The sequence below is a fragment of the Emydura macquarii genome, unplaced genomic scaffold (genome assembly GCF_026122565.2).
Source record: "Emydura macquarii macquarii isolate MOO-44397 ecotype Brisbane River unplaced genomic scaffold, CSIRO-AGI_Emac_v2 contig_1253, whole genome shotgun sequence".
Taxonomy (NCBI): domain Eukaryota; kingdom Metazoa; phylum Chordata; order Testudines; family Chelidae; genus Emydura; species Emydura macquarii.
This window is the reverse complement of record NW_027131390.1, coordinates 93,529,687-93,553,880: the sequence shown is the minus strand read 5'-3', so window position 1 is coordinate 93,553,880 and position 24,194 is coordinate 93,529,687. Positions and strand designations below refer to the sequence as shown.

General features: G+C 44.2%; 1 protein-coding gene across 2 annotated transcripts in view; it reads left to right on the top strand.

Annotated features, from left to right (window-relative positions):
- Nucleotides 1-9,725: 9,725 nt before the first annotated feature.
- Nucleotides 9,726-24,194, top strand: part of HNMT (histamine N-methyltransferase) — a 32,113-nt gene continuing 17,644 nt past the window's right edge. Inside the window, exons 1-4 of one of the 2 annotated variants that reach the window (XM_067549907.1) lie at nucleotides 9,735-9,781; nucleotides 13,779-13,901; nucleotides 14,999-15,145; nucleotides 22,180-22,232. In XM_067549907.1, coding sequence (XP_067406008.1) covers nucleotides 15,009-15,145; nucleotides 22,180-22,232 — 190 coding nt within the window. In that variant the 5' untranslated portion in view covers nucleotides 9,735-9,781; nucleotides 13,779-13,901; nucleotides 14,999-15,008. Of the gene's footprint in view, nucleotides 9,782-13,778; nucleotides 13,902-14,998; nucleotides 15,146-22,179; nucleotides 22,233-24,194 lie in introns of both variants that reach the window. The other variant, XM_067549906.1, reaches the window with a different exon arrangement.

Below are 24,194 nucleotides of genomic sequence, written 5' to 3'. Positions count from 1 at the left end.
CTGAAAACTGCTGAAGTCAATAGAAATCAGTATTTTTTTCGTCTGTGCTGAGACCAGCAGTGCTGCTTCCCGATGTGCCCATATTGAGGGAGGCCTCAGCATGTTGCCCAGCAATGTGCTTAGAGAGCAAATACAGCAGCGGCAGCGGCAGCTGGGATGAGTGCAGGAGAGTGTGTTGGTTGACAAAAAGTTGGGGCCCTCCCTCAGTGCTGACCCGCATAAAAATTAATATGCACAAACCAAGTTAAACTAGAGTGCCCAAAATATACCATCTCTTATATTTTTCTGGGTTTACTGTGTATTCTGTAACGTTCTGGGATCCTTCCTAATGAAAGTCATTGCCTACATGCAAGATATATATCAATAACATTAAAGAATTGACTTATAGCAAACTCCACAGTTGAAAATTGAAGTGATACATTGTGAAGATGATGTGCAATGCAGCGTATAAAGGACCTCATTTTTAAAATGACCTTGACATGGTCTCTTTCTTTAAGGTTGGGGAAAGGAAGAGCTCCACAAATAATTGCATGTGAAATTTTATGGGCATGATTATTTGTGGGTGCAGCTGAGGCATCTGGGAGTCTAGCTACCTGATCTGCAAGTGCAATCAGACAGGCAGATGTGTTCCTATTGGCACCCACAAAGAACTGCACCTGCAACAGCACACACAAAATTATTTGTGGGTGACAAAAATGAGATTGAGATTTAAAAAATTAGGCCATACGTTTTTCACTCATAAACTACAATTAAGGATATGATTCTGTCAGGGAGGTCACAGATTCTGTGACTTCCCAGGACCTCTGTGATTTCTTCTGGGGCAGAGCTGGAGCAGCGGTCAGTCACGGGGCTGCTAGAGCAGTGGCTGCTGGAACAGCTGACCCATGGCCAGCCCCGGGGCTGACAAGACACCTGACCAGGGTTGGGTCAGCCCCTGCGGCAGGATCAGTGGTGGGGCTGGAGCAGCTGCAAGCTCTGGCAGTGCTCTGTTTGTCTCTCCCACCATCCCCCGGTATTTTTAGTAAAAGTCAGGGACAGGTTGCAGGCTTCCATGAATTTTTGTTTATTGCCAGCGACCTGTCCCTGACTTTTACTAAAAATACCTGTGACAGAATATCTGTCCATACCATGTTTGCAAAGACCCGCCTACTCTGCCCTGGTGTACAGCAGCTGGAACTGCAATGCCAAAATGATCAATGTTGGTTGGTTTGGGTTCTAATCACTCTAGTATTTAAATACAGGGATAATAAAAGGTTATCATCTTTATTGTATGAGTAAAGGGCAGCAGAACTGTGCTTAGCATGCCCTGATTGAGGGGAGGGTCACCCTCAAATGAACTTCACTTGCTAAGCAGAGGCCCGGTAGGGATGCCAAATCCTAGTGAAGATGAGTGGGTAGGGAGAGATGTTTCTACCTGGTGGTGTGGATTCTCCCCAAAAGCATCCTAAACACCATTAGATCTGCCTGTTTCTAGTGTTTAGTGACAGAGCTGATTAGATTTCATTGAGCGTCTTTGTTTCCAGTTGGTGATTCCTAGACCTGACATTACGGCTGAGCAAGTCTAGGAGCTAAGCCTTAGACCTTGTCTGGGGACGGTGAATACAGAGCCTGTATTGGCTGTGACCAGGCCCACCGACAGGAGGCGTCGAAGTGGTCAATTGCCCAAGGGCCTGGCAATTTAAAAGGGCCTGGGCAAATGGGATAGGTACCGTGGGCAGTGGGTGAAGCTTCACCTCCGGGAGCCTAGCTCCCCGTCCCGCCTCTTCTACCTGCGGCCCTGCCCACACTCCACCCCCACTCCTCCCCAGGCCCCGCCCCACCCTCCCCCTTGGTCTCACTACTCGCCAGGTTTCTCCTTTCACTCCTACTCGGCCCCCCCATCTCTCTTCCACACACCCCCTTCCCTGCTCGACCTCCCTGCTGCCACCTCCATCCTCCCTGCTCAGTCCTCCCACTGTCACTCACCGCATACATCCCTCCACTCCTCCCCCACTTGCCCCCCCATGGCTGCTGCTCGCTGCATCCCCCCTCCTCGCTCAGCCCACCACCATCACTTGCTGCCTCAGAGGAAGAGGGAGTATGGAAGAGAGGAGGGACATGGAGAGCAGCAAGGCTGAGCGGGGGAGAGGGCAGGGCCTGGGGCGAGTAGGGGTGGAGTGTGGCAGGGGCCACAGGAAGAAGAGGCGGGACAGGGAGCTAGTCTTCACCTGCTGCCCATGGTTGTAAACCTCAGCCATCTCTTTCTAGGGGAGGCATTGACTGTTCTGCCCTGGGGCCCAGAATTGCTGTTGGTGGGCCTGGCTGCGAGAGCTCACTGAGAGCTGGGTTAAGTGATAGAACCTCATAACGTGATGTCTTGGGAGCAGCAAGCAGAGGCAGCAGAAGGGTGGTGGCTGCAGAGTCCAGCGACAGTAGCTGTGAGCCAGTTGCAGAGGCATTGCTTGATTGCCACCAACCAGCAGTGGGAAGTGAAACCTGTGAACTCACCTCTGAACTCTGGGTCTTCACTAACCGAGGACAGCCAACCGTGTGTGGGGTGCAGCAACAGAAGAGGGGAGTGAAGTGTTAAAAGGTTATTCATTCTTTGGACTCCCCCACCACGAGGTGGGAAATTGAGATAAAGGGTGCTGCCCAACATGCTGTGGGGTTGGGTTTGCTTATGGTCACATGTTTTTCAGTGTGGTTGTGGTATTTTCCCAAATTAACGCTGTGTTCCCTTTCTCTTTTATTAAGAGTTCTCTTTTGTTATACACAGACTCAGTGCTTGTGAGTGGGAAGTATTGCTACTTAAAGGCACCCAGGAGTCGTGGTAGATTTTCCCAGATTACTGGGTGGGGGACTTGAGCTGGCTTTGTTTTGTATTTTTAGGAGGAGCCCTACATATTGAATCTGGCTTTTGTTGCTGCTGCTTCCACCTGGTGTTACCCAGGGCTCCTTGACCAAGTAACTTTTAGTCTGGTATCAGGAAATAAACCAAAGGAAATGCGGTACCTTCTCCTGCTATGTGGCTGGCACAGACAAGTCAAAACCAAGTGCTCTTGACTTCAATCTTTACTTTGCTGGTCTCCAGCAATTCCCATTGGAATTACCTTTACTGGAAGTCCCCACTTATTAGTCTTAAGCACTTACATATACATTAGGTGGCTAGAGTATACTAAAATTTGATAGTTACCCCACAAGCCTGAGGCAATCTTTGGGTGAATCAGTCACAGATTTCCGGATGGCTGGTCCTTCCATCTGTGCCTTGAGATCTTTTCAATGTGTCCACCAAGTGATATGCCTGATTCAGACTCTCTACCTCCCTCTTATACCCCAAAAAGTTACAGAGACATGTCAATCAAAAGAATGTTACATAGCTCACGAAACAAATAAATCACGGGGCAGAAGCAGGAGTTACAGAGACGTCACTAAAAAAAAATATTGTTATGCAAGCAGTGCTAAGCTGTTAGTCTGCTAGCTAAATTTCCCCACACCAACAATTCTAAAATGTATCCAGACTTCCTGTTTTTCACAGATATACATCCCAGCAGATTCAGAGAGAAAGAGAACACAGAGTCAGGCTCACCTCATGCATTTACTGGCTACCTGCTGCCCCTCAGTTTGCCTGGTTATGCTAAGTTCCTGCAAAGGGCTGAACATAGCAAAAAGCAACAAGTAGAATAATTGATAGTCCATCCCAGTAACTGGCAGTGGCTCGACCACCTGGCTGGTTGCTAAAATGCCTCAGTTCATTGGCAGAAAGGTTATAATAAATATCAAGTTTATCTTGGCCTTATTCAGTAAACTAGCATCTAAAGTATAGTGGTGAGGACTAGTTTAATTAATGAGCTGCTGGAATTAGAGAGGACAGTTATAGCCTTGTGAGATTGTGTGCAAGTGCATGCATGCATGCACAGAGCTTGGGAAATTTCCATTTTAATAAAAACAACCTTGGAGAAGTATGAACAATAACCTGTCTGTTCTTTGGAATGGACAGTTCAGTTGTCCTGTAAAATGAGATTTTGCTAGCCTAACACAGAAATCTTGTTATCAAGTGCAGCTTACATCTGTGTGCTTTATTAGAAGACAGCAGAAGTAATTCTGTAAACATTAAACAAGGTCTAGTTTCTCCTTTTATCAGACTGACTAAATAAGATTAAATCAGATGCAGAGGGGAGTCAAATAAACCTATCTAAATATGGGCACGCATGTCTGGTCCCATGTGTGAATGTTTTTGAGTTTGGCAACAGGCTAGAAATATCCACATTTAACCTCTGTTCTAAAGCCCTCCCACAAACATCATCTCTTGGAGCTCTTCATCCTTCTGTAATGTCTGACCAGGGCTTTTTGTGTTCTTGGCCTTATTAATGTGCTCAAAACATTGCACAAGACATCTTCTTCATGCTCCATCTTTTCTCTGAAGTGATTACAGACTTCAGTTCCTGCACTGATGGGATGTTTCTCAGACTAAGACAAAGATGCATACTTCCAACGGGCTAGTCCAGGTCTCTGAGTAATTCTAAGATAAATTAAATATTACGTCTCTTTCTGCTTATAATCACTCTGCTTCTCACATGTAACTAATAGTTGATCCCAAATGTCCTATTTGTACTCTGGCTTTTTCTTAACAACAGTCAGTACTTGGGTTGTACTTTTCCTCTCTGAAGTACTTTACAATGTTAACTAATTAATCAATCGTCAGAACACTCGTAAAAAGCTGGTAAATAAATTTATGCTATTATCCAATTTTACAAATGGGAGTAGGAGGGCATAGAGGTTATTGACAGGCCCAAGTGTACACGGAGAGCCTCATCCTTAGAGCTGTGAGTACACTCAGCAGTTCTATGCTCCAATCACACAACACTGTCTGAGTATGTGTTACTAAATAGGCACTTTCCCTTACTTTAGGCTCTATGCACCCCTCCTATTGCGGAACAAATGATGCTAAATAATATATGCTTCACCCTTTTCAGGGATGGATCCTCAGCTACTGCAGATGAGTATTGCTCCACTGACCTAATTGGGACTAGTTAGATTTACACCGCTCAAGATGATGGCCCACAGAATTTAATGTACATCTTTTAGTGGCGAATTAAGGTGCATGCAGCTGAGGCTCTTGGGGATGTTCTGGAAAAATTGTACAAAAATGGAACCTGGCACCTCCCAATAAAGACACCCTTTGGGATAATGGGGTCATTGGCTTCAGCTTCTGTAGCTATGCAAATCCTCCCTCTCCCTCGCGAAAAAGAAATGATATGGATGGAAGAAAATTACTAGAGGCAAAAAACTTCAGCTAGTATGATCTGTTGCTAGATTTGCAGCAAAAGTCGGTGTGGCACAGATGGGAGCAAGCTGCTGATGTTGGCTGCTTTCCAGCTCTGCCCTATCCGGCAAGCCAATGCCATGGAGCCCTTCCTACCCAGTTCTTACACAGTGGATTTCCAGGGCGGGAGTATCCTTTCCCCTTCCACTTTTTTGGGGGCATTTCTGCCCCACCTTGCTTCTCACTGCATAGTGCAGTGAAAAGCAGCTGGTGGCTGTTGATTATTTTCATTACCAACTGTAGCTATTACTCTAGGTATCATCCAAGTTATAGTGAATAATAAATATTCTGTACACTGTAAATATTATTGTTCTGTGGGCTAATTTACAAATGTTTTAATCCAGCCTTCCTCAATTTGAAACAGATAGATACTTTGCACGTGAGGACTAAGTGTTGGGAGTCAAGTGACAGAGTGGGTTATGGTGAAGGCTGAAGAAGTTATAGTAGAAACATCAGCCTTCTAAAACAGTTGTATTCAAATGTGTTAAGCAGAATGTCAGCACAGGGCCTGATCCAGCAAAGCACTTAAGCATGTGCTTAACTTTCTTGTAATTTAGGAAGGACCACAGACATGATTAAAGTTAGGCATGTGCTTAGGTGGTTGGGGGCAATAGGGGCTGCAGTTTGACAAAGGGGAAGTTACTATCTTTTTAGATGTTTGCACGGTAATGCTGTGTGTTGACATTGCCTCACAATTCTGAAAAGGAAATTTCACCACATCAAACTGTATTGGGAAGAGTAGATGTGGCCAGCTGTGCAATAGCCCATCCTGAGAGAGAGGAGAGGACATGAGGGCTGGCCGGCTGGTCATTGTACTGTGGCTAGCCTTGAAAATCCCTGCACTGCTGCAGGAGCCTCCCTCTGGACTGCTGGTGGGAGGAAGAGGTCTGGTTAATGGTCACTGACCTGATGCTGCTCTGAGACTGGCATCACTCCTGAACCCACACAGTGTTTTCAGGGTGGCTGTGTGGACATTTCCAGCCCAAATACATATGTAAGTCTGAGTAACTGCAGCTTTTAGAGCCCTTAGAAGAGTCCAGCTGTGAACAGAAAGCTTGTTTAAAGCCTAATATAACAGACCTGGCAGTCTGCTCTAATACATAGTTGTACAGCTATGGGAGTAGGAGCAGTAGTGTTGTGCAGACTAATTAGTTAAGCTTGTTAAGAGCTAGCAAAATTATAGAGCTATCTACGGGCTAAGTATTGACAGTAAGTTGTGTAAAAAAATCACATTCAAGTTTTGTCTGACGATGGACTTCAGGCCTAAGTTTCCTATGGCTTTGGCCTTGTAGGTGGTGGTACACACAATGGGACCAATTCTGAGCCCCATGCCTGCCCCATATGCTACTACAGTAGTGTAGACAGGCTGTACAGGAGCTGCAGGGGGCCAGGAGAGCACTCTCCTGGCTGATATAAGTGGGCCTACACTGCCTCCCTTTCCAAGTCTGGAGTCGGAGGCAGGCCTGGCGTGATGAAAGCTATGGGAGTTCTGGGCTGCTGCGCAGGCTATATAGGCAGTCCACTGGAGCTGCTTTGTTTAAACTATCCCTGGTGGCCATTTTGACTTCTGCAGCAGCCCTGTTAAGTAGCACAGCACAGAATCTAGCCTCACATTCCCATTGAACTGATTGAGAATTTGGCTTAAACAATGACTACGGAGTCTGGCTCCTGGGTAATGAAAGAAAGAAATTAACATGAACATCTTTTGCTTTTATGAGACAAACAAAACACCAAATACGTATTTTTTATTTTCACTTGCTAAACTTCTGCTCTTACACTAAATGGCATCTGTTACTTGGAACGCAACTGCAGTCTGTTGTGAGTTTTGTGTGGGGGCAGGGTGAGGAAATGAAGGGCCAGACACAGTGATATGCTTTGGCAAGCTTGCGTCGTTCTGGTGATGCCAGTTAATCTGGGTTTCTGGCTCAAAGCAGGCAGGACTGTATGGGTGATGCTGGCCCAAAGGTTTTTTAAAAAATACATGCCACTTTGGGTATATCTACAGAGCAGTTTAGAGTCCCAGGTCAACACACTCAGGCTTGCATTAGTGCTCTAAAACAGCTGTATAAACAGTGCATTGGAGTTGAAGTTTGGCTGGCTTGGGCTCTGAAGCCCAGCCTCTTCTCCAAGCTTCAGATCCAGGTTCTAGCTTAAGCCACAACTTCAAAGCATGTCTATACAGCTATCTTTATACCGCTAGTGCTACCCCGAGTCTGCCAACCCAGGCTGGGAAGTTCACTCCAAAATGCTATATAGACCTATCCTTTGTGTTTACAGTTACACAATGCAATGCTGCTGGCTTCTGGTGGTGTTACACCAGTGTAACTGTAAGCTGAATTTGGCTCTGTATCTTAGAAAACACTGCCAGCCTTAACTATCATATGTGAGTGTAATAACCAGATGTGGGAAATGTTTGATTATGAAGCCTGAAACCACAAGAAACTTGCCAGGTGTAGTGTTTCTTTAAAAGTTAGCCCCATTGAAATCGGTGGTAAAACTCCTGTTGACTGCAGTAGGGCCAAGATTTCATTTAAGGTGCTTGTTGAAAAGTTTGTGAACCTGGGCAGCTTTACAGCTTCAAGTTGAAACTACATAAATGTATTTAAAATAAATGAATTTAGCATTTTAAACTGAGTTGTGATTACACTCTGTACTTATAGCAAAATTAAGGGAGTGTGAGTAATGCCAATTGAAGCCAAAGAAATTTTCTCACACACTACTTGTGAATCAAAACTAACTATAGTGTTGCATACATTTCTACTATAGACTTAAAACTGTCACATAATATATATATATTTATTTGCTATGTAAGAAGGTGCACTTAATGTTGGGAGCATGCATACAAGGCCCACATATGTTGCATGTTGAATTTTAAAATGTAATATTAAGACTCAAATTTGAAATTTCAAAAAATATTACTGGGAACATCCTCTGCTCTTCTGTGTTGCTTTCATTTTCTTCCCTGACCAGAGAATTTACAAAATCACAAAATTACAAAAAAATCTATAACTGATTGTATTTTGACAGGCTCCTTGTGAAATACATAATAACTTGAGAAAATTAAACAAAGCTACTCTGAATTAGCAGCATTGTGTCACATCTCTGCCAGGCCAGAAAGAGATGATGGTGAGTGATTCGCTAGCACTCAATGATTGTCTAGTAAAAATAAAACACCTTGGGAAAATGGGTTTGCTGTAGCTGAGAGAAGACAAGTCTTCCTCTTGTCGGGGGAGAAAGGTTGGGAGCAGTGGAAAGGTACCAAAAGAAGCAGGTGACCCCCAGCATGAGTCTATAAAGGACTTGGCGGGAGGGGGTGGCTTGAGCAAGAGAGCCATTTTGCACCAGATTAAGATGAAGGAGGCAGCTGCATGGGCAGGGTAGGCACTTGCATGGTGGGCCCTTCCTTCATACTTGACAAAGGAGAGATGATCCCACAAGGGAGGGTGAGCAAGCAAGGGACTTTGAGTTTAGGATGTTTCATTGTTTTCCATATGATCTGTACTCTTTTTGCTTTATATATTAAGAGTGATGCTTCTAGAATCGGTGCAAAGCCTGTCTACCAGTTTGTGTTAAGTATCCACAAGTACCATGTTGTCCCTGAGAAAGTTCAACTGTACAACAGAAGCTTCACACCTTTGGGGCCGTGTTCTGGGAGGGGGGATACATTTATGTAGTGGGGATTCTGAAGGATCAGTGCTTCACCCAGAGAAGGTAGGCAGCTGCACAGCAGATTCCAGTGTTTAGAGGAGGGTCTGCACCTGAGAGAGTTCCTCGGGACCCCATTCAGGCTCCAGAAGCATGACAAATCCGGGGGACCCAGAACACAGAGGCTAGGCTTCTCCTCACAGCAGTCCTTGCCGGTGGCTAGGAAGAGGCGCGTGCTAGGTTCTGTGACAGCAGTGTGTAAACAACTGGCAGTGGTTCAAATCCTTACATCATTTTTGCCAATACTTATTCAGGCAGATTTGTATTGAAGTGAACAGGCATTTGAGTAAAACTGATTAAGGTTCTGAAGATGGAGTCCTAGGAGATGTCAGCAGCTCTCATGTGGTTTAACTGCTTAATATTCTGGCATGCTCAGTACATACATGGTTTTTACATTGATAAAATACAGTATTCTGTTTGAAAAGTAGGTGCAATCTCTTATTAAAACTATCACTCTTAATTATATTTCTGTTTAAATGGTAAGGATCAAATGCTACACTTACATTAATATAAATCTAAACTACTCCAGATTTACATCAGTGAAACTGAGCAGAACTTGGCCCTCTGTTGGAAACCACATTAAAGGTTATTTTGCTTCATTCCTGTTCAGGAATACTGTAATGGCTTTATACCAGAACCTGATTCTATTGGTGGGGATATAATCCGCCTGTAACAAATGAGCTGATTTGATTCAGAGTCCATTTCCTGCACATTGTAGCAACACTCAGACAAACTGAAACCAGCTGGCCCTCTTAAGGCACAGACTATATACATGTAAGTACAAATGCTTTCAGGATAAGCACAGGCTTAAAGTGTTTTTCATTAATGTTCTCAAAAAGGAAGGCTACCGTCATCCATATTTTGATAGCATACAGCAACAAGAAATAATCCTGTAGCAATAAATGCTTTCCTGTTGCAACCAGTTTACAATTGCTTGAGGAGTGCTCACTTTCCTTTCTGATTTAATTTGATGAATTTAAAAGGTTTTGCTGTTTGGTTCAGTGAGGATCTAATTCACATCTGTGTAAATCAGAAGTAACATCAGTTACATTAGTGTAAGATCAAACTCAGGCCCAGAGTTTACAAAAACCAATTAACATGTTCAGAATAATTTTTGATTGCCAGTTAGGGTATCTTGTCCAAATGAGCATTACTATCATAAAGATTCTCAGTGGTCTGTTTGTAGAATTAATTTCCTCCTCCTCTTTCTCCACTTCTAAGTTAACTGATTGCAGGTCAAATTGCAATAAATAAATAAAATGAACAAGATAAATTCCTTAAGCTGCATGTAACGTGAAATGAATTTTTTCTGTCATCATCGTTGTGGTTATACAAAATATAAACATGCAAATTAAATCACAGCAACTAGTATGGTTATTATACAAATAAAAAACCTTGACTAGATGCAAAAGAATAACAACTGTAGAATATTTTTTAAAGATTGACGGTTGTAAAATGTTTTAATGCCAAATGACATGACCCTCCCTTATTCCATTTTAAGGAAAGAACAGGCTGTTGGACTGAGCAAAGGAATGTGTAAACATGGAATGTACCATTCTTTCTTATGGGTGGTATACAGTGTGTTTCATAACCCATGTACATTCAAATATTACTTTTGCTTTCTTACTAACCTGTACATTCTGGCAACATTTTAATTTGTCTAATTTGAAATCTCCCTTAGTTCTCTGATTTTGCTGATCCACTAAGAAAGAAAACAATTGTCAGTGAAACTGATCCATATCTGTGTCTGTATGTCCGGATATGTGGCAGCCTGAACAGTTTTGTCGTTTCTAATGCATAACTGCGTTTTATTCTGTGTTTATTCACTGCAAATTTCACTTGAGTGCACCAAATACATACTGAATTGTTGGCCTGAGGGCTGGTAATTCATATAATAGAGTCAATTTAGCTGCAATTTGTTAGCCTGTCTTTCTAATATATAGGCAAGATTACGGCTCTTATCTAACAAAAACAGGCTCATTAAAACAATCCCCAGCAGCAACGAACAGAGACTAGGCACTTCACGGCTGCCTGAACCCATGTAGTTTACTATGTGAGGGCCAGATTTTGGAGCCCATATTTACACTGGTGACCCCTTAATCACACAATCGGTCCTTTTGTTTTCCGAGACTGCTTGCCTGAGTAAATGCTTATCAGGGTGAGTAACAACTCCACAATATTGCCCTTAATATACTTATTTAACATTTTTCTCTGAGTGCTTTTAGGGTACTTGAAAGATTCAAGGGCCATTTCAGATGGATTGAGATATTTGTCTTGGCTCTGGGTATCTTTGACCCTGAGAATAACTAGTTACTCTCCGTAGTTTGTGGAATTACCCAAGTGTAACTGAGGTCAAAATCTAGCCCACAATATCTTACCCACCTAGGTATACTGAAACTTATAGGGGGTGAACGGTTGCCACCTGTCTGGTTTTCATGGAGACAGTCCAGGTTATGGCTTGTGTGTCCAGATGCCATTTGACAAATCTTTGTCTTTTTTTTTTTTTTTTTTTTTAAATCTGTGGCAACCCTAAGCAAAAGGAAGGAGACAGTTCAGCCACCCCTGTTGCCTCCAGCAGCAGGCTTCTTGTGTGGCTAGCAGTGGTGGCGCATGAAATGCAGAGGCCAGGCCCTGGAGGAGAAAAGGCGGAGTGGGGCAGGGCCCTGGGAGAAGTGGGGGGCAGGGGCTCAGTGGTCCCATTATCAGCCATTAGAAAGGTGGCAACCATAAGAGGGCGGTAGAGTTGGCCCAGCTTTTACACCACTGACAGAATTGTTACCTGAAATATAGCTACTTTCCCTTTCCCTGCACACAATGCAAGGCCATCATTTCCAAAAATAAGTGTAAAATGCTGCCATGAATCTGACACAGGTGAATGAGGCTGGTCTTAGGGCAGCAGGAAGGAGAAGTTTCCATGGCAGTTGAGAGGATGGTTTGTCATGAGTGGATCAGTGAGGCAAGGTATCTTGAAAAGCACAGGACTTGATGGCGGTTGCCAGTAGCCAGTGTATGAAGAGCTGGAAGGGCTGTCTGAGGGTTTTTTTAATTATCTGCCAGTCAAGTGGAAGTGGAGCAGGAGCTGTGTGGGAACCACTGTTTCAGCATGGATACACAGCACACATAGAGTCCCATACCACAGAAGTGAACACTGGGTAGGTGACCTACAGGATACCTAATTACCTCTGGTAGAGGAGTGGACCAAAAGCTGTCACCCTGTGTATTAGCCCTGAGGAGCAATAATTTTCTTTTCGACTTCCCCCTGAAGGTTAAAACTACCCCAGAGACTAATTTATGATTGTTAATTGAAACTGCTTAAGCTAATGAGCCTAATAATCTTTTCTGCCAGTCCTAGTGATTCATCCTTTCTTTTGAGCTGCATGTCATAGTGCTTATTGGGTAGGACCCACCAGCTGCTAAAGCCAAATGGGCCTTGTAGTTTAAGTACTTTAATTGCATGCCATGCAGTTGATCCATAACTGGTGTGTTACCAATCACTGTTTCTAAAAGGGTGCCTGTCCCACAGCAGTCCAGAAACCCCCCGGGGTGCTAGCCAATCAGAATGGTAGTTTTTTTTACAGCCACTTGGCACTGGTGTTCATGGCTATCCAAGCTGTTAAGCATGGAGAATCAGGACCTTTGTTTGTTTTCTCCATGGCTTGCTTGATATGGTGATGGTCTTCACAGTGTAGGATGCTATCCATGGGGGACTGAAGTGAGACCACCAAGCCCATTTCAGCCCAGCTACTCAATAGCAATAATACATCTAAAAGTATATTTAAGCCACAGGACAGCCCACTGTCTGGGTGAGCTGGCAGATTTGGGGCTACCCAATGAACTTAATTTAAAAAAAAACAAAACAACCCCCACTGTCTGTGATAATTGCATGGAACAGCTACTTAGCATTCTAAGAAAAGTCTGGATACATTTAAAAACTGGCTCCTACTCCTGTTGAAATATACAGAATGAGGCCTGGGAAAGCGACATGGCAAACCCTAAGAGAAAACCACAAAGAGAGCATTAAGGGGAAAGTCTGCATCTCCCCCCAACTCTAGTGGGGTACAGGGGCTGTGAAGGCACCACAAAGGGCCAGGAAGAATTCCCCAGTGCAGTCACGGTACAGTGCCATTGTAAGCACCAAAAGGTGCAGCTCAGAAACAGACCCATAGTCTTTCAGACAAGGGAGTGAAGAGAAACCTATCCCATTAATCCCAGCTGGGCAGGGTTGAGGGCTTTGTTGACATGCTTCCCCATTCTCGGCACCTATGGAAACGGCTCTACTGTTCTCCACAGGGTGTGAGCTCAATAGGCTGGGAGAAGGGAGTGGAGGTATCCTCTCTTAGATGTGCTTTGCTGGATCCTTCCCTGCCAAAATACTCACAGAGCAGTGTGGTACAAGTTCCTATAGGCCATGTAAGCAGCAACAGCACAGCTTTCCCACCTGTGCTGATCTTCCTGTGCAGGCTCCAGGGGAGCTCCTGGCCACACAGCTTCTATAGCAAAGTATTGCTCTTCTCTGTTATATGCTGAGGCAACTTTGACAACAAAATGGCTGCTGAACTGACTCATTGATAGACTTTTGGGAAATGTAAGATGCAACACCCTGAAAGGAAGAGGCATCCCAGTTTCACTACATATGTGCTAGCTGAAACTCTATAAAGATTCACCTGAGAATACAAATTCAGGTAACACCCTGCAGACAGGAGGGTCCAACACACACAGAAAGACACCTAGCTAAAACTCTGTGTTTTCTGTTTATCCCCTTTATGCTCAGTGGAGGTAACCGAGCAGAGTTGGGACCCTGGGGCTGCTAGAGTGGTTGCACAGCAACCAAGTCCAGGAAATAAGGCACTGTAGTTCAGCTGGCTGCTCCCATTCCAGAGCTCATTGGACAAAGGTGGGTAACTGTTTTGATTCTGTTTAACCATTCCCTTTGGGAGAATTCAGCTCAGGGGATTGGAGATGGGTTTAAACAAAATTAAGGCAAATGACTCCACACAGATAATGGAGCAAAAAGGGGTCAAGCATCTATTTGGTTCCAGTTACTCACAGGCATAGCTTATTCATACGGTGCATACACAGTGTATTTTGCCCCAATATTCCCCACCATGCACAGGAGCAGAAGAGGAGGGAGATAGCAGTGTTGTTTAGTTAGAGCACAGGACTAAGGTCCAGTATTCTGGATTCAATTCCTAGCTTTTCCACTGACTCTCCGTCTGACTTTGCCATGTCACTTACTCCAGTTTCTATGGACCTCCATTTGCCCATCTGTAACATGGGGTTAAAAATTATTCTTTACCAGTAGCTTACATGACTTTTGTGAGACTTAACTAACTGATGCTGGTGAAGCATTTTAATCTTCTCAGATAAAAGGTGCTACATAAATAAAATATTGTTTATTAGATTGTTATGGATTTCACCAATCTGTTTACAAAAATTCCCCTAGTCAGAGTTCTCTGTGAAAACCAAATGGCTAAAAGCAAGAAATAACAATTCCTAGCTTCTCTGGGAGTTCACACCTAGCTTCCCTCCAATCCCCACATTCAAGAAATACTATTTAGATACCTTCCCTCCCCTGCAAAGAATCCTTCCTAGAGTTTAATTGAATCCTACCCCATCTCTGTGATAAATGGTGGCATTTTGTCAATGGAGATTATATATGACTTGTAACTTTTATGCAAACCTGAAATAGTGCTTTTATTGTAGAATAATGTCATGCATTTTATAGAAATTCCTGCCACAGCTCTGTTTCTAATCTAAAGCAAGGGGCCAAGGTCTCAGAACAAAGTCCAGCAATAATGTAGCTATGCTGATTATACAAGCATATTGTCAGTGTTCAGACTGAATACAGCACTGACATGGCATTTTGAGGCAGTCGGAGACACTGGGGAACTTTTAATTGTAGTCTGTGTGTGTTTGTTTCATTACTAGGGCTGAAGAAAGTAAAAAACAGGGAGGAAAAAAACCTACCCCATTCTTTTGTGTATTCCATAGGAAACAAAACATGGCATCTTCCATGAGGAGCTTGCTCTCAGACCACAGCCGATATGTTGAATCTTTTCGTCTGTTTCTTGAGAATTCGACAGAGCACCAATGCATGCTGGAATTCATAGAAAAGAAGCTGCCAGGCATAATATCAAGGTAACAGAGTCAGACATTTTATCAAAAGGACAAACCCTTGATACAATTCTGCACAAGTGATGAATGTATGCTTCTGACTGCTGGAGCCTGGGCTTGCAAGGGCTGCCTGAGAATTGCAGATTGCATTTTTTCCCTCCCTCCCCCTCTGCAGATTTTTGAGAATGCTTTAGTTAGAGGTTTCATTTAGACCAGTGGTTCTTAACCTTTCCAAACTACTGTACCCCTGAAGCCTGAGTCCAACCCCCACGGGGCTGAGGCATGTAACTTAGTTTCATGGCGCCCCTGTGGCTCCAGGCAATTGCCTTTCTTGCCACCCCCATACCAGATCTGCACTTGCGACCCCTCTAAACCCCCAGGTTAAGAAACACTGATTTAGACACTCTTTGTGAGGAGGTCTTAGTAGCAGGAAATAAATAGATTTAATTGTTTCTTCTATGCTTATTTCCTTGTATGCTTTCCTTGTTTCCTTGTATAACTTAGATTCAATAAACCCTAATATATGAAAAATATATTAACAAACTGCACAGGATTTTAATAATTTTATTTAGGGGTTATGTTTTTAAAAACAGAGAGCATTTTAACTAACATTTAGGAATCTCTCTAGCTTTCACATAATCCATTTACTAATCAAATAAGTCTACGGTCTACCTGCTTTTGTTTTATTTAATTTTTTCAATTGCCACCCTATTTTGATAGATCAGCGCGTTTTATTTGAATAGGTTCCAGACATCAGAGGACCTGGGATGAAATTCTGGATCCATGGAAGTCAATGGGAGCAGGATTTCACCCCTGGTTTCTGTTCCCAAGTCAGCCAATGCCTTGTAATGGGATCTTGAGCAATTTTCTTAACCTGTCTCAGTGCTTCAGTTTTCCCACCTGTAAAATATAAATATTTTTTCAAAGTTTTTTAAAAAGCTAAAAGTGCTTTTATATTATACGTGCAAAATGCAGCTAGTTGAAATTTTTCCAACAGAATATTTTCAGTTCTGTTGAATCAGCATTTTCCAGTGGAAATATTCCATGGGAACGTGTTGATTCCATCAACTTTCCTGCCAGCCTGCCCGGGTCCCTGGCATCCCTGGCTCCTTTGCTCCATGGCTGCCTGCCTGGCAGGGGAGCTACCCACGCTTTCCAGCAGGCTGGCTTCCCAGCTGCTCAAGCTGGCCGAGGAGGTGGACAGCCCAGCCACCTACCTAGCAGGCAGCTGGCAAGTCCAGGCAGTGAGAACGTTTTAGTGTTTCTGAAACAATTTGTTTGGAATTTCAGTCCCAGGAAGAATTTAGTTTTGATCCTTTTCATCCTGATTTAGGAAATCTCATTTTCAAAACCTCTACATTTATCACAGGATGGAAGTTCTGTTTCCTGGACAAGCTCTGATGATTCTCAAAATCCATTCTCCTGGAGATAGAGGGAATCGCAGGGCTCATGCTTCAGGATCTTTTTTATTTCTCTGTAAGCTCTCTGGCCTGTAGCCTGAGAGAGAAGGGAGGGTTGTTGTGATGATCCCAATGGGAGTGAGTCTTGCCTGTGCTTAGCTCAGTGTCAGCTTCCTAACACTCCAGCTTTCTAGCCACTCAAGGGCTCTCCTCTGGCTATGCCTGCTCTGATTTTACCATGCAGGGTAAGAATAGGTGCACCCCTGTCCCAGAGCCTCCCCCCATGATATCCACCCCCCACACTGGCCACTCTCAGAAATACCAGGTCTGCTATCCCCTGTACTCACCAGGTTGTAAGATTCAGCTCTGGTCCAGCACTTTTAACACCACACAAGTTAGATATATTTGTAGTGAAAACAAGATTAAGTTTATTATCAAAATTCAAGTGATAATGAGAAACATCTTAGAAACAAAAGGTTACATGTAGAATAATCATGACATGCTTTCTCGAGACTAAACTTAACTAACATCTGTTTGTCTGGGTGAGTTTGTTTCACCCTGGGTCTGTTGCAGCTTTGCAACCAAGGTTAGCTGAGATCCCGTTATCATGAATGTGAACGTACTGCCCGTTTCCTTCCTAGGTGCAGGATGAAAGCTGTTGTCTTTGCCTTCTATTTATACCCCCGAAGTTCAGCATCTGTCCTCCTGTGACTCGTTTTTCCTGTATGCTGCTTTACTGTTTTTCACATCTCTTCACTGGCTTTGTATGTAAATTGGTTTCTTACAATGCCCAATTTACATCCTGAAGGGAGAGGGGTGAATAAACATCTCTTGTTAGACAGAAAACCTGTTTTTTTACCTCTTCTGGTGAGTCATACCTTGATATAGAATCTAAGAACATATTTTCAGTGTGTGTATATACACAACTTCTTATATAGTTTCTGTACATACATTTGGCAATGATGATAATGACCAGTGTGACTTGGCTTTCATTTAAGACCTCACTAATATTCTTTGCTGAACTAGAATGTACAGGCCAGTATGAAGATATTCCAGTGTCTCCCTCACCAGGTATCATTAAAGGTCACACCTTCCCTATTACAATGATGCAGCAGGATCACCCACAGACTGATTCATAAACAACTAGTTATAACCCTCTTTCCCAGACAAAGCGTCTGCCACTCTATTTTCTCTCCCTTTAATATGCACAATTTTCATGTCATTCTTGGAAAGTGATGGTCCTATCTAGCACTTTGGAGATGGTACCTTTGGTTTGGTGTAGTCATACCAACAGAGAATGGTCTGTCAGGACCCTAAATTTTCTGTTAAATAGATAGGGCCTTAATTGCTTGATTGCCCACACAATAACATATCTCTCTTTCTATGACAGAATAATTTTGTTCAGTGGGTGTCTTTTCTTACTTCAGAAAGCAATGGGATGCTTTGTTACTTTCCCTATTTGCATGAATACAACTCCTATATCTGTGTCTGATGCATCAGTAAACAGTTCAAACATTTTGTCAAAACCTGGACTGGCTAGACCAGGTTTTTCTGACAGGATTTTCTTGACCTCATCAAAACTTTCCTGATTTTTGTCCACACTACTTTTATTTGGCTTTATCTTTTTGCTCGAGTCTTGGATAGCGGACACAAGGTCGCTGAAACCATGTACAAATCAGTGGTAGTAGATAGCCACGCCTCTGAAAGACAGGATGAGATAGTGAATCACAGGGCATATGTTTCAGAATTTTTTTTTTAAATTGTGTGGAAGCTCTGTGGCCTGAAGTATGAGAAAGAAGGGAACTCTGTGCTGTTGCATGTTAGTGAAATGTGAGAAGAGCGGCCCAGAGCTGCTTAACTGCACTGCAGAAGAACAGGTGAGGAGCTCTTTGCTGGCCTCTGTTGGAGACATAAGCCTGGTCGACACTTATCACGAAATTCAGCAGCAGTCGATGGGAGAGATGCAAGCTACTTAGAGCATAATTTATCCTTACATAGTGTGATGGGGTGGCCTCCGTGCTCCCCTGGGCTGAGCGCTTTTTCCCTGTGGTAGGACACAAACTGGGAGCCCGGGACTCCCACCAGTCTCAAGATGGCGGCCGTCTCTCTTCGGACCAGTCTTCCCGCAGGTCTTCACAGGCCGCGTAGTGCCCTTGGGACCTTGGGTTTGGGGGGTAGGGGGTGTCCGAGCCCGCCCTCTCCTTCGGACACCAGCCCAGAGGCCCTGGCTGACAGCAGTGGCTGGCTGCTGCTCTAAGGAAATGCGCAAGTCTTTTCTCTGGGCTGCTTCCCTACCCTGGACCCCGTCGGGGCTAAGTGGCCACTCCACCGGGGAAGCCCCCCTGCTTTCCTCTGGCTTCTGCCATTCACTGTTCTCCTTCTCCAAAGCTCCTTCTCCAAACTCCAAGAGCGCACTGCCTGGCTGGCAGGGAGCTCATATCTGCTCCCAGGCAGTGCTTAATGGGTCTCAGCTGGCTCTGTCCTCAGCTGACCCTAATTGGTCCCAGATGGCTCTGGCCTCAGCTGACCCTAATTAGCCTAGAGGGAGCCTTGGGCAGCTGCTAGGGGAACAGGGCCTTGATCATTCTTGAGTTAACGTAGCGCCCTTCTACCACCCTCTGGTAGCTCCTGTCACAATAGTTTCTATATTTACATTTGGCAATGATGATAATGACCAGTGTGACCCGTCCCTGCTAAGCTGCCTAAGGTCAACTCTTGGGGGACTGGTGGTATCTGGGACCCTTGACAAAGTCCTCACTGCCAGAGAGGACCTCCCCACAGCAAAAGGAGTCTTTTTCTCCTTTCCCTCTCTGTTCTCCCTTACTCAACTGCAGCTGACAGCCATCTTAGTCACAGTAACTCCAAGCACATTCAGTGTCACTGTGTTGTCCTTGTATTTCCCAACAAGGTCAATTGCATTTTATTGTCCCCAAACTCAAAATGTAACTGAATTTTAACCAAAATGCCCCAAACTACCACAAAACTGAAATGTAAATAAGGTCTGGCCCATTCAGTCAACTCCCCTTGCTCTCCAACCAGTGGTGCTGGACCTATTTTTATAGCAGGGGTGTTGATAGCCATTGAACCAAACTGTGAACCCTGTATATAATGGAATCTACTTCAAGCAAGGGAGTGCAGCAGCATCCCCTGTACCCACAAGTTCCAGCACCTACGGGACTGTGGCAAATTCGCCGCCATCAGATTGATTCTTTGGGATTGATTGAGCGGAAGTGGAGACCCACTCAATCGATCCGGAATTTGATTTAATAAATCCACCCCCAGAAAAAGAGTAACGCTGTGTTGATGTGAGCGCATTTCCCCTCGGTGCAGTGAAGTGAAGATGCCGCGGTAAGTAGAAATTAGGAAGTCGACAGGAGATGCCCTGGAGGGTGGGAATCTTACATCATAAAATTTGTTAATTGCTCATTTCCCCAAATTCATTCTGTTGTCTTCCTTCTCTTCCATCCCTACCCACCCCCACCAAGTTTTTTGTTGAAACCCCTTGACTCAGTGTTTGTGAGTGGGGAAGAATTGCCCAGACTGGTAGATATAGGGGGGCTTGAGCCCAACTCTTTAGGGATACCCCTAGGAAATTGATCCTGACTCTTTTTGCTGCCAACACCTGGCAGAAGGGTTACATGTGCATTTTTTCATTTTAAATTCATTATCTCAATGGGAGGGACATAGAGTACATTTAAATTTGTAACCCCTATTAATTCCCAGCCTTCATTATCCTCACAGGAAACCTAATGACCTTGCTCTGCTTCTCAGCAAAGGCTTATGGTATAAGAGTGCCTAAGTCTTAATAATATTTCATTACATTTCCAAGTAGACTGCAGCACATTCACTACTGCATCATGAAGAACTGCCATAAATAATTAAAACAACAACTACACATCAGTGTAAGTGACTTGAGTCATCTAGTGAGGGAGTATCCAGGATATTTTAATTTTGTTTATCTGGTCACTAGTCCTGTACTCTTCCCTGCTTTCCTCCCTGATTTCCCTCTTTGCTTTTGATGTCATTGTTTCTTCTTTCAATCCTTTCTTCTCTTGACTCCTTTGTTCCCCGTCACACTGCTCTGCCCACCCCCTAATCCCTAACCATCATTGGTTCTTCCTTCACATTTGCTTCTTTAATTTCTCTTGTCCTTTCTCCCTCCTTCTGCCATTCCCTTCCTGATTCTTATCTTCAAGGTCTCTTGCTTTCCCCTCTTGCTTTCCTCCTTCTCCTTTTCCTTTGCTTAAAGTGTATTTTTTTAATCCTCTGCCTTAAAAATTCCTTCTCTTCCATCTAACTCCCTACAATTCATCCTCCCTCTTCCCATTTATTTCCAGTCCTAGGCCTGGTCTACACAACAGAATTAGGTCAATGTAAGGCAGCTTTACATCGACCTAACCTGTAAACTAAAATGTCACTCCCACCAATGTAACTCCCGCACTACACTGGTTTAAATACTCCACCACCACAAGAGGCGTAGTGCTTCAGTTGATGTAGTTAGGTCAACGTAATGTCAATGTGGATACTGCATTGCTTACATCAACTGTTGCTGCCTTTCAGAAGCCATTCCACAATGCCCCACACTTACAGTTAAATTGGTACAAGCGCTCCTCATGGGGACCCACACTGCCGACACAAGGAGCATAGTATGGACATGCAAAAGTGATTCAATTACTGTGGTGCCTGTGCATCAACATAACTTAAGTTGACAATTTTTTAGTGTAGACTTGCCTCCAGAGTATGGTGTCTAGTTCTGCTGCATAAGCTCTGGCTCCTCCAACTCTTTATCAGCTCTTAACTGGCTCCTATGCTCCTCACTCCCTCAAAACCACTCTAAACATGGTCCCACTGAAAGTCAATGTGAGTTTTGTCATTGATTTTAATGGAGAAAGAATTTCATCACTGGTCCTGTGCTGCTTTATAATTCTAGATCTCTGCTGCATTTACCACAGCAGATCATTCTCTGCTCTGCCTTATTTTCTCTTGGCATCTCTGAGTCTGATGTTTTTCCTGTGCCTCAGTTTCCCCATCTGTAGACTAAGGATAATACTGACCTCCTTTGGTAAAGGGCTTTGAGAACTAGAGATTAAAAATGCTATACAAAATCTAAATATTAATGTTTTATTAAGTGGAGTTGCTCTGGATTTATACGGGTGTAAATGAGAGCAGAATGTGGGCTATGTATGTGCTACTAAACAGACAATAAAACAAAGTCCATGCTCTGAATAGCTTATAAACCCAAGTCGTGATCAGGTGCAATCAAATACAATACACGCATATACTTAAATAGATATTCTAATGGATATCTGTATAATATATATATGAATACAATTTTGCATACATCTGAGGAAATGCTCCCCTCTAAGCACAGAGATGGAAGAAAACATCTCGTGGCCCCAGTTTGTGTTCAGTCCTAAGACATGCAGAACTCCCATGGATTGCCTGAATAATGACTGAATAAACACTAAGCATGAATTCTGAGCCTGGCTCTAGGCCTGCCATGTATATTTATGGTTCTATATTAATATAAAGATTATCTGTACACACAATGTTATTGTGGGATGTTTGTGTTTTTTCAAGGGTTTTAAATCTTTGTACTAATGAAAAGAATCTATTGAATATATAGCCTAAAACATGCAAACCTATTTTTGTTTTCAGTATTGGAAATGGAAAGTCTGCAATCAATATTCTAAGTGTAGGTGGTGGTTCAGGTATAGTAAAATCTTAAAGCTTTGTATATATTTAATTTTTCCTCTTGAACCATTGGATGGCAAAGAACTGACACCACGATGGGCCTGGATGGATGCCCTATTCCTTGAAAAAATGGGTTCATATCCAAACTTGGCTCATTGGTAGAAACAAGCCTGGTGATATTGGCCACTGTCCACAAACCAAAAGCATCACACAGCTGTCAGTCTGTACTCAGAATAAATCTGTGGCAATAGCAGAGCAAGCTAACAGGTTTATTAGAGTTGCCTTCATAAAGTAATCTGTAGCAACTGGCTGATTATTATACTCAAAGACTAATCTATTGTATCATGTTACTAATTAGAGACTTATTCCTGCTCCCCCTTACTCACTTGAATAATACTTTGTAGCAGGGGCGTGTGCAGAAATTTAAATCTGAACACTTTTGAATGGGCACGTTAAACAAACACAAATGAAAGGTTGGTGTGACACTCCACTCCACCCCACCCCACCCCACCCCAGATTTCTTGAGATGCCTCTGGTGGGGTGGCCCAGAAGTGAGGAGGCAGCGGCTTCCCCTGGCAGCAGCACGCTCCATGTCCCTGCAGCCCCAGGGAGGGATGAAGCAGCAGGACAGCTGACCGCCGGCTGAGTTCCTCCTCCTCTTCCCAACCCTACAGCTGCAGCCTGCTAGTTCTCCTTCCCTGCTGCTAGAGTCCCAGTGCTGCTGCCTGCTTTGCACCCACTGGAAGTGAGTCAGGGGATGGAGGCAGAGGCAATAGGTGGGACTCTGGCAGCACCGAAGGAGAAGCAGCAGGCTGCAGTTGTAGGGGTGAAAGGAGAAGACACTCAGCTGGCAGCCAGCTGCCCTGCTGCTTCCTCCCTCCCTGGGCTGCAGGGACACATGGAGATTTGGGACTTGAGCATGACCCTGCTTTGTAGGTTTGAGGGGCTGGGGAAATCCACTGCAGCCGAACTTGTTTTTTCACCCTCCACCCCTTCATCTTCACACAGCAAGAGCCCTGCAGAGATTCTGTGAGGCTGGGGAGTGAAGGAGGAGTATGTTGCAGTTGAAGTGTTCCCCCTGACCCTCCAGATTCTGAGGACATGGGCTCCCTACTCAGTGCTGTGTAAGGCAGAACTCCTATTGATTGCCTGAGTAAGGACTGAATACCAAGCAAGCAAGGATTTGGGATTTAGCTCTATTTAGCCTTCATTCTGTAAGTTCTCTTCATCTTCCATATCCCACCCACCACAATGGGTGACATATTGTCTGACTCTAGTATGTGTGGCCAAGCAGGGTATACGGAACCTCCTCCTGTCCCCTTGAGTACCCCCACAAGAAATCTCTCCCCTAGCTCCCTCTGTTGCACTCTCCTCTACTCAGGACTGTAGCTAGATGGCTCAAGTTATCCCACAGTGTTCACACCCCAAAACCAGTGCACATGGCTGTCCTATCTCCATTCATTTTTCATCTAGCCCAGCCAATAAAAATCCTTGAACTTTCAACATAACTCCATCTCTCTTGCAGCTCGTTCCATTTTACTGTACTTCTGTGCACTACCTACACCAGTGGTTCCCAATCTTTTTGGCTCGAGGGCCACAAATATAATTTTTACAACCCTGAAGGTCCAGCAGTCTCTGCCAGCAGCCCCACTTCCATCTCCACTGCAGTAAGAGGGAAGGAGTTCAGCAAGGAAGATCTCCCGTGCCCCTGGCTGCAATAGGGAAATCATGCGTTCCACCTGGGTCCCTAGGCAGTGGCTCCCTTCTGCAGCCACGAGGATAGGAAATCCGTGCTCCTCTCCCTCTGGTCCCAGCAGGGACCCCAGCGCCTAGAGACCCAGGCAGAGCACTTTGCTTTGCTCCTTGCTACAGCCAGGGGGAGGGGAGCGCTGATCTCCCGTCCCCTTGGCTACAGCAAGGAGCCTGCACCAGTAGTACGCTCTGGGTACTTAGGCCGCGGCTCCTTTCTGCAGCTGGCA